At 38.0% G+C, this 10,798-nt stretch overlaps 1 protein-coding gene across 1 annotated transcript; it reads left to right on the plus strand.

The window, feature by feature from the left end:
* Positions 1–661: 661 nt before the first annotated feature.
* On the plus strand, positions 662–10,529 carry LOC103130713 (complement component C7-like). Its single transcript, XM_007542185.2, has 18 exons — positions 662–869; positions 961–1,013; positions 1,096–1,171; positions 3,056–3,197; positions 3,501–3,645; positions 3,746–3,884; positions 4,512–4,640; positions 4,752–4,995; positions 5,997–6,110; positions 6,187–6,353; positions 7,005–7,233; positions 7,734–7,905; positions 8,007–8,094; positions 8,284–8,416; positions 8,642–8,833; positions 9,212–9,311; positions 9,394–9,575; positions 10,163–10,529. Exons 1-18 carry the CDS (start codon positions 834–836, stop codon positions 10,339–10,341), a joined length of 2,520 nt encoding a protein of 839 aa, XP_007542247.1. The 5' UTR covers positions 662–833; the 3' UTR covers positions 10,342–10,529.
* The last annotated feature ends 269 nt before the right edge of the window (positions 10,530–10,798 follow it).

Genomic DNA, 10,798 nt, shown 5'->3' on the forward strand with positions numbered 1-10,798 from the left:
AAAAATAAAAGTATAAGAAGGACATCTTTACAAGTTTTTGTCACAATTATGAAAATGAAAATCCAGTTTTAAAGTCATAATTATGAAAATAAGTCATAATTTTGAGTTTTAAAGTCATGACTAGGAGAATAAAAGTAAAAAAATAAAACAAATTTTGACTGTTTCCAGTCAAATGTCAATGATTTCTGGTATTATTTAGATGAGGAGATTCTGTGTCTGATCTTTTAGCCTACTTCATGCTGTCAGTCAGGTTCTATTCAAGTGATTTATTCATATTACAGGTCTGAAGTATTCAGACCCAAGTGTAGCTGGTGACACTGAACCACAAAATACGATTAATTCTCAGGTGTAATTAGTTTTTCACATACAACCAGGTTGACTTGAATAGATTTGAGCCTTAATAAATAATATTTTAATTAGAAAACACTGAAAAACTTGTTGGATGTGAATATTTCCCTCAGCTTTGTTTCCTTCAAATTGAAGAAGTTCTTAATCCAACCACTAGGTGGCGAGCTCAGCAAGATTGTTTATTACAGTTTATTCAATTATAAAACAAAGAAATAAAACTAATTGTATCTTCTTTCAGTCGATTCCTTCGTGTATTTTATGATCAGAGCAAACAGAATAAATAAACTGCAGTATTGGACACAAGTTTCTCTAAACTAAAACCTGGAGCAGAGTAAACAGATCCAGATTATGGGTCATTTCAGAAGCAGGTCAGTTTGGACCTGGTTGTTTCAAACGTTTCTTCATTGAGGGGATTCCTGAACCCGGGGGAGTGTTGAGAAATCCTGCTGCTGATAAATGACCTGAGCGTTACAGAGCTGGAGCAGATGAGGAGGAGAAACTCTGACCAGAACAGCATGAAGGTAAAACCAGAAAATTCACCATTTAAAACAGGATTTACCACAAATAAATCACATTTAAACTCAAATAAACCTTCCTGCTTTCTGCTTACAGTTGTATTTGGTTTCTACGTTATCGCTGTCACTTACTCTGCTGTCAGCAGTTTGGTAAGAGTGACGTGTTTTACCGTTGTTTTAATAATGAAGTATAGTTTAGGGTTGTATTTTTAAATATTCCTTCTTTTCCCAGTTGTCAGCAGAGAGTAAACTGTAGATGGGGTTCTTATGGAGGCTGGTCTGAGTGCGACGGCTGCTCCCGTACCAAGGTAACCAAACAACACTTTGACTCGGAGCGATGGACATTTTACTTATTTACAGAAGAGATAAATATATTTATTCATTTTATATGAGAAAATAGGGTTGTGTAAAGAAAGTAGAAAATATTGGTGATGATTGAGGCACAAAAATATATTTTTAAATTGTACTTAAAAATAAGCTTAGCCCATGTTAGCTTACTTTATTTCATATTGTTATTCAGCACAGTTTTAATCTTATTTTAGTGTACTTAAGCTTACATTACCATATTTATCTTACCTTCCCAGTGTTTATTTTCCTTTAGCTCATTACATCCTCTTTTAACTTAGCTTACATTAGCTTAGCGTGGTTTATCATATTTTAGATTTCCAAATCCTGTTTTTTAATAATTTATGTCCACTTAACCTAGTTTATTTTAAAAGCTAAAGTTACTTAGCTTACCCTATCTCATCTTATTTTAGCTAACTTTGGTATATTTTTACTTTACCTTAGCAAGTTAGCATGTCTAAGTTTGTCATAGCCAATTTTATTGAATCTTGATTTAATTCCCTTTAGCTTAGTGAAGATTTTATTAATGCTCAAGATGTAAATGACAACACAGAAACCTTGAGACTTATTTTTAGTTTAGCTTAGCTTAATTTATGGTACCTTTGCTATTATGTAGTTAGCAGATTTGTTTTCTATATGTTGACCCAGATTATAAATCACACTGGTTGTGTAATCTTTTGAGCGTGTTTTACCAGAAACAGCTCAGTTAGAGCAACACCACTGACTTTTGGCACCGTTTGCAGGCCGCACTCCAACCCAAACAGGACAGAGTTCAAATGAAGCAACATTTCCCTCTACTGTGAAAATATTTCAGGGAGCTTGATGTTTGTTTCTGCAGTAAAGTACAAGCAAGTCCAATTGGTGTGAGATAGACTTATAATCAGTACAAAAAGGTTTTTGCTGCCTTCATGAGAGATTTAACTCTTTTTATTAATTATTGTTAACTGAAACATGTAACCATTAAAATTCACATTTTGAATAGTTTTATATTTATATTTGGTTCTCAACTGTTTATAAAAACAGTGAGTGTTTAAAAACAAAACGGCCCACCGTTTTCCGAATGTAACGTCACAAATCAGCAGGAACTGCCCCTCGCCTAGCAACCCCAGCCGTTACCTAGCAACCCCCACAAGCTCCAGCCGTTACCTAGCAACTCCCACGAGCTCCACCCGTTACCTAGCAACTCCCACGAGCTCCACCCGTTACCTAGCAACCCCCAGTAGCTCCAAATAGGCAGAACTGACCAAACTAAAATCACATTATCCAAGAATGATTTTGTGGGGAAAAAAATAAAGTAATGAACATGTTTTATTTGGCCAATAGATCAAACTTTTTATCACATGGGCCAAAAATAATCAATTCAAAAATGAGAGGAAAAAAGGTCAAAAAAAAGATGAAAAAAGAAAAATACTGAGTTTTTACGTGCTGAACAGTAAACTAAGTTACAATATACTCATTAAATTGAAGGAGTCCACTTTGTGATTTTTAAAGGTGTCCTCTGACAATGATACAAGTTTTTTTTGTTAATTGTTAGCAATAAAAACAAGATTTATTGGAAACTATATAACCAAGTTTTCAGTAAAAGTCGATGCTGGGGCATCGAAGCTTGAATAGATGTGGTCCTCACAAGAAAATACAAAAAGTCTGGGTATTGAATACTTTGTGATGTAGCCACCTTTTTTCCTGTAATAATTAAAAAAAATTAAATTAAATTGGTTTGATCTTAAATTGACGAATTCAGTCCAAACTTTGAACATTCCCGTTTTCCAGAAACCTGTTCAAGAAGCAGATATGTCACCTTTAGTTCAGTAATTCAATGTATTTAATATTTTTATTCTGTCTTCCAGGTGCGGACTCGTCATGTGGAGGTGTACGCTCAGTTTGGAGGGGCGCCATGTTCAGGAGACGCCACTGAAACGCAGGCATGCGTCCCACAGAAGACGTGTCCCCTGGAAACAGGGTGTGGCAGCAGGTTCCGCTGCACCTCTGGTACGTTCAGATCCAAAGTCAAATATCTAACGCATCGATCAAAGTTATTATAGCTAACTAAAACCAACAAAATAACAAAAACTGAAACTTAGAAAACACTTTGGTTAACTGGACTAAATAAAAACTGTAATTAATGGGGAAATGGGAAAAACTTAAACTAACAAACTATATTGTGTATTTGTAAAACTAAGACATACTGAAGTTATAGATGTCCTTTAATTTTGGGTTTGTGAATCTATTTGTTAATGAAATCAAACTAAACTCTAATGACTCTGATGAATGTGAAACCGTTCTGTGATGCAGGTCAGTGTATCAGCCAATCTCTGGTTTGTAATGGAGACCAAGACTGTGAGGACGGTCTGGACGAGCGAAGCTGTGGTCAGGACAACAGCCAGTACTCCTGTGATCTTATCAAAACGCCTCCAAACGCCGACCTCACAGGCAAAGGGTGGGAACCTCAGTGTTTCTGAATAAAGACAAAATGTTTGGAGATGATAATCTGTCACCTGTTACCATAGATAAGATCACTAGAAGCATTTCTTTCACAGATTCGACGTTCTGACAGGGAAGCTGAAAGCTGGTGTGATCAACACGTTTAGTTTCGGAGGACAGTGCCGGAAGGTTTTCAGCGGGAGCCACAAAGTGATGTACAGACTGCCACAGAACATCCTCAGGTTCAACTTTGAGGTGAGTAACTGAAGAAACTGGTGGGAGTTGAATAGTTTGATCTGGTCCAAACTGGCAACAGCACCTCCAAAAGATGAAGTCCAGTCCATCCGCTTAGAAAGTCCACTTCGTTTGGGGACTGGTGAACGCGTAATCCAACCAAAAAAGTTCACTCTGTCTCTGAAGTGAACTCTGGTGCGGTTCCAATGAACATGTGAACAACAAGCGGACTGTAGACTGCTCCTAAAGCAGGAAGTAGACTACTGAGCAGGGGATTCTGGGTAAATGCAACCAAAACCAACATTCTAGTCAAGAGACTCGTGATCTTTTATCAAAGACAAATGAGGAATCCTAAATCTGACACCACTCCATTTTTGTTCACATTTTGTGAAGAAGAAATTTATTCTCATCTTCTTTGGAAGCTTTCGTTTCCTTCAGTGGTTCTTGGTGCAGCGCCCCCAAAGGCGAGGAGGGGAACAGGTTTCTTGAATAGTTTGGCTCATGTGAAACAGCACAATGTGAAGCGAACCGCAGCAGCTAAAAATGTATCAAATGTTGCAGTTTTGGTCTCGAATATGAACGGACTCTACTGGACTATCAGGGTGAAAACATCTTTGATGGAGCTGACATTAACCGTTTGTGCTGCAGGTCCATGTGGACAACGAGGAAAGTGACGAGTCCTATGAGAGCGCCTGGTCCTACGCTCAGCACATCCAGTCCAACGGCTGGTTCGGACATGACCGTCGGACATTCCACAAAGAAGTCACAGACAATAAGGTGACCGATGACCAGACCTGCTTCAGCTGCATAGTGAACCCTTGAATCTTTGGGTTTCATCATTTGTGTGTCCCATAAAATCCCTTCCCAATCTTCTCTGGTGTGTTTCAGGCTTACAGACTTCTGGTCCTGAAGAACAGAGTGGAGTTGGCCCAGTTTCAGAACTCTGCCCCCCAGTATCTGACTCTCTCTGCAGACTTCTGGAAGGCCTTGTCCTCGCTGCCGCTGACCTACGACTACTCCGCCTACCGCCAGGTGCTGCAGACCTACGGCACACACTACATGTCTGAGGGCTCACTTGGCGGCGAATACCAAGGCTTGTTGGAGTTTGACTTTGAGGCCCACACATCCCACAGTAAGGACTTTATGAGTGAATATTGTTACAGGATAACAGAGGAGAACATGGACAATGCCAAGGTGATTTGACCCACTGTTCAAAACTCAAACACTCCAAAGGGATCAAGGTCACCAATTAATGGCATGGTCCAATAAATCACCACAAAGATTTGACTGTGGCTTAATCGATGACCAAAGTACCAAACTAAGAAAAGCTTAAGACTAATGCCAGACTTTCAAAGTAGCCGTCAGTGTATTATCTAATTCCGGGGGAATAAAGTTTAATCTAAGCTGTCAAGAGGTGAGGTTCATACAGAGGTGGGCAGAGTAGTCAAAAATTGTACTAGAGGAGGAGCAGCACTACTTCAACATATTTTTACTCAAGTAAAAGTAAAAAGTAGCCGTCCAAAAAATTACTCAAATAATTTGATTAAACTGGTATTTGATATTTTACCCAATTAAATTACCGAAAAGTATATGAACAAATACCAAAGTATTTTTGGTAAATACTTTGGTATCTTAAGTATTTTACCAAAATACCAAATACTTTGGTAAAATAGTATTCAGTAAAAAGGCTACTAATGTACTGAGTAACTGATCAAAACATCTGATTTAATATTTGAAATTTGCATCATCAGATGGACCAAAATACAAAGTTATGTGGAAATGTTGGTATTTTAATAACCAAAATGAAAATAATTCATAATAATAATTACAAAATCAAAATTTATCAAAAACTGCAGGTGTGTGTCTTTGTCTGGTGAATTTTTTTGGCTAAAAAAAGCTTGTTGTCCTTTCATTGAAGTTACTCACAGTGGATAAAATATCCCACTCAACTAAGAGTATCGATACTTCATAATGAAGTTACTCAAGTAAATGTAAAAAGTGCAGCATAGTAAAAATACTCCTAAAATTATTTTTTCCAAAAAAGTTACTGAAGTAAATGTAATTAGTTAATTCCCACCTCTGTACATATGAAATGTTTGAAATAGTACATTATATTTCTGTCCTTCTTTAAAGGTGTGCAGGACATTGAATACCAAAGATGTTGGAAAAAAGTGAAACGCTTCCTGTTCTTTAAGAAAACCAAAATCATCTGTGAAAAACTACAGAAACATCTGGAATCCAAAGCTGGTGAGTTAAAGTCACACAAACTCAAATAATTTAATCAATGTTCTCTCTGAGCTGACATTATTTCCATTATCTGCAGGAAGTCAGTCAAACAAGATGCCCATTAAGGTGAAGGTGTTTGGAGGAGATCCGCAGTTCATAGGCGCTCTATCTGTTCTGGATCTACAGAAACCCGAAGCTAACGGAGAAGTCTACAGTAACTGGGCCTCATCTGTCAAAGATTTCCCTGATGTCATAAACCAGAAGGTAAAAAGACCAAAATCACACGTATTTAAGAGCCCAGTAATAAAAATATTAAACATGGAGAACTTTAGCATTTGGATTAGTAAATAATCTGACGGGAAATAGGATTAGTAAAGTTTTAGACCACATTCCTCCAGAGGGAACAGGAAATGTTGTTTTGCTGAACCATCCAACTATTTATCACCCCAAAGCAAATGTATGAGTATTTAGTTTGATACGGTGGCCCAGTAGAGTCAACAAAATACAAAAGCTGTAATATAAAAGCAAAAAGCCACGGCATAGCAACGAAAAATCTGAATTTATGCTAACACAGAATTTATGCTAACACAGAATTTATGCCAGCAAGTTTGTCATAACTTCCATTTAGCATAAATGCTGTTGTGGCTTTATGAATCCCAACATATTTACACAAATAAATTATTTTAAAGCTCATCAATTCTCAAAGCTTTTTATCGTTGACAACCAGAAAACATAATTAAATAGAATAACAATGTTACACAGGCTACCAAGTTTAATTAGCATGGGCTAATCAGTGCCAGCTAGCTCTGATTTAGAATGTTCCCTAGCCAACCAATAAAATTGTCCGATTTCCCCTCTAAATAGTACCAATAATCATCCCCCCGAGTGTTAACATGGTGAGCTAATCTCTTCCAGCTTCGTCCTCTGTATGAACTGGTGAAAGAGGTCGAGTGCGCCGGGTTGAAAAAGCTTTACCTGAAGCGGGCGATGGAGGAGTTCCTGTCCGAGGAGCATCCCTGCCGCTGCAGGCCGTGCCAGAATAACGGCCAGCCGCTGCTGACCGGCACCGAGTGCCGCTGCGTCTGCAGACCCGGAACATCAGGACCGGCCTGCGAGAGGGGAGCCGTGACTGGAGAACAGCCCGGTAAACAAGAAGCAGCGGCGGTGTGGCCGTCGGAAAGACCGGGGGGAGGGGCTCTGGCTAACCTCGAAATCTGATTGGCCACTCCCACCAGAGCGGCCAATCAGATTAAAACTAAATTAAATAAAAGGTTTTCCTCCAAAAAGACATTTCTGAGCTTGAAATGTAAAAAAAAATAAATAAATAAAATTCTAGAATTTTTTTTAGAAAAAATAAAGAAATTTATGAGCTCCAAAAGTAAAAAAAATTGCAAGGAAAAAAAAATCAGAAATTCTGAGATTAATCTCAGAAATTTTGGAAAAAAATTTAAAATTTCTGTGTTCAGAACATTATAAATATGCTAAAAAAAAACTGAGAAAATTTTAGATTAGTCTCAGAAATTGTCAAGAGAAACCAAAGAAATTTTCTGAAAAAAAAAGAACTTTTTATGCTCAAACAAAAAGTATTTTAAAGGTTCCTGTAGAGAACGAGAAATGAAAATAATCACTGGATCTGTTTCCCAGGAGTGATCCACGGCAGCTGGAGCTGCTGGTCCTCCTGGGGATCCTGCTCTGGAGGTCAAAGGTCAAGAACCCGAAGCTGCAACAACCCCGCCCCTAGAGGAGGGGGCCGGAACTGCATCGGGGAGCAAAGCGAACAAAAACCCTGTGAAGAGCCAGATATGCAATACTTACAGTAAGTTTTCTAGTTATAATAAAACCTTAATAGCTTTGAATCACAATAAATAAAGTCCCTTTTTCACTCATTATTTAATTTTTCTTCCTTTTTGCCCTCAGGATGATGGAGCCTCAGTGCTTTGGGCTTTCCATAACTCCACCAAAACGGTGCAGACTCCCTCCAGTCCTGAAGAATGGATTCGTTGAGGTGAATTTTTAATCTGAATTCCTGTTTTGTTTTTTAATGTTTCATTCTAACAGTATTACAAAGTTGAAATAATACAAGAATAATGACCTCACATGCCTTAGTTGAAACACACTTTTCTGTTCTGGTAACATTAATGTCATATTAAAAGGTATTTGTTCATACTCTGACAGTTTTTTATTTTTTTAATAGGATCTTAAAGACTTTTACACAGTAGGAAGCAGAGTGCAGTATTCCTGCATAGAGGATTTTTACCTTGTTGGAAACGCTGCAGCCACATGTGGAGAAAACCTGCAATGGAGCTCAGGAGCAATGGTTTGTAAAAGTAAGTATTAAACTAAAGCAAAATTTAAAACCCATTAAGTTTTATTAATGAAGCTTTGGTTGTCAAATAGATGAAAATGTGGACATTTTTAGAAATATTCAGGATTTGTACTGCGCTTATTGTGAATATTTCAGTTATAACAGTTTCTACACTTATTAGATGTTTATTTTTTCATAGATGGTTTCATAAATATTATGCAAAAGTAGAAATTAACATTTCTTCTAGGTTCCACTTGTGGATTTCCTGAAATCGGCGGTTTAGTTGAAGCCACGCCCATTAAAAATGCCTACCAGATCGGAGACACCGTGTCCCTGTCGTGTCCCGTGGGATCGGAGCTGGACGGCGAGGTGTCAGAGGTCAGGTGCAGCTCCAGTCTGCAGTGGTCGCCGTCTCCTGATGATGTTCGGTGCAGAACAGGTGAATCTTCAGAAACAGGTTACCTTTAAACCGGATAAATATAATGATTATTACAGAGAATTTATTCATTTTGACACAAAGTGATTCAAGTTCTGAAGGTGAGGTCTAATTTGGCCCAGACAACTTTATTTTTAACAACAGAATATTTGGCCCAAACTGGAAGAGAAAAGAAACAAAGTAAATAAAGAATAAAGAATAAAGTCAAAGTAATAGTAATAAGAATAATATTTTAATAATATTACAGAGTAATATTATGTATGACTTCATAAGAATAGTCACTTTGACTAAGATAAACCATCATCACTGGTCTATAAATGAAAATAAATCACATTAGATTCTGTAATGTTTCATTAAATTTGCCTTCTTGTTCCTCCGCAGTGCTGCTCACCTCTCCGGCGCCACCTGCTGGTCTGAACTGTAAACCCTGGGAGAAGATCGGAAAAACCGGCTGTGTCTGTAAAATGCCCTCTGAGTGCCTGTTAGTCTCTTACTTCAGAACTAAAACCAAACTCAGATCCAGACCCAGTCTGGGTGTTTGGTTTAAAATGTTCTTGTTTCAGGTCGTCTGTGCAGTTCTGCTCCCGGGTCGGGCCGAGGAGTCTCTGGTTGGGCGTCTGCCAGCTGGGGGCGCTGCGCTGTTTGGGGCGCAGCTTCACGCTGGCCGCCGATACGGACTGCAGCAAACCGGAAGAGGAAACGTTCACTTCCTGCAGCGACTGCAAACCAGGGACGACCTGCCGAGGTGAAACACCCGATTACTGAACATCCTGCTCTATAAAAACACAAAAAAGAGTAAATATGTTCAGATCTGACGGACTGTTTCCAGCACAAATCTCAACGTCTGATGAAACTCATGTCAATAGTGCCAGATATACATTATGACGGAATATAGAGACAAACCAGATAGTACAAAGATATGAAAATAAATACAATTTAGAGAACAGAGATGTAATTCGAATTATTTTTACTTTATTCTCATAATATTATGACTGAATTAAAGTCATAACATTTATGTAATATTATAACTTAATTCTTTTATTATTTTTGACCTTATTATCGTATAACATCTGGGATTTTTGTTTTACTTTAACTACTATATAGTGACACTTTATTAACCATTTACTACTCGATGATGTCACGATCGGGAGAAATTAATACGTTTTGAGATTTTCTGCCACACAATGACAAACTATTTCAACAGAATTTTCCTCTGAATTATCAATAAAAAAACACCTCAAATGTTGTGGAAATTTGAACAACCCGCCTAAAGCTTTTCTTTATTATTTTCCATCCAAAAGTGCTGAGTATGATTACCTTTTTTAACCGTAGAATCCCAGCGGAAATGCGCATGTCTGAGTCCGTCGGAGTGCCCCGCAGGCCCCGCCCCCCTGTGCGTCAGTTCCGGTGATGATGGCGGCGCTGCGAACATGTCGGAGTGTGAGGTGGGATCCAGGAGGTGCGCAGGCGAAACTGTCCGCCTGATCAGTCTGGACCAATGTCCGCAGTAAACAGACACTTTTCTTCATTGTTTCTGTAAATATTTATTACTTTCGTAGCAGCTGAACTGTAAATAGAACAGATCGTTCCAAATAAATTGATAAATTTCTTTGTTTTTGTACATCCATAAGGATGTTAATGGTTGGATTGATTGTTTTTGTTATTAAATTAATAAAACTGTTTTCTTTAATTCTCTTGATTTATTTTATATTTGTTCATCCATTTTTTTAACTTTAACAGCAACTGGATGGTTTCTATGGTCCATTTAAACTAAGCTAATTCATATTAGAGCTAGCTAACCTACCACCTTTGCCCCTCCAGCTAGTTTAGCAATTGCTAAGCTAGCATGAGGGGCAAAGTAGCTAAACTTGACTGGCAGCCAATCAGAAAGATTAACAAGGCAAACGCCATTTCAATTAATTATTTTAACTTATATGGATTTTTACAATAATGGTTCAAAGATTACAG

The sequence above is a fragment of the Poecilia formosa genome, unplaced genomic scaffold (genome assembly GCF_000485575.1).
Source record: "Poecilia formosa unplaced genomic scaffold, Poecilia_formosa-5.1.2 Scaffold664, whole genome shotgun sequence".
NCBI classification, from domain to species: Eukaryota; Metazoa; Chordata; class Actinopteri; order Cyprinodontiformes; family Poeciliidae; genus Poecilia; species Poecilia formosa.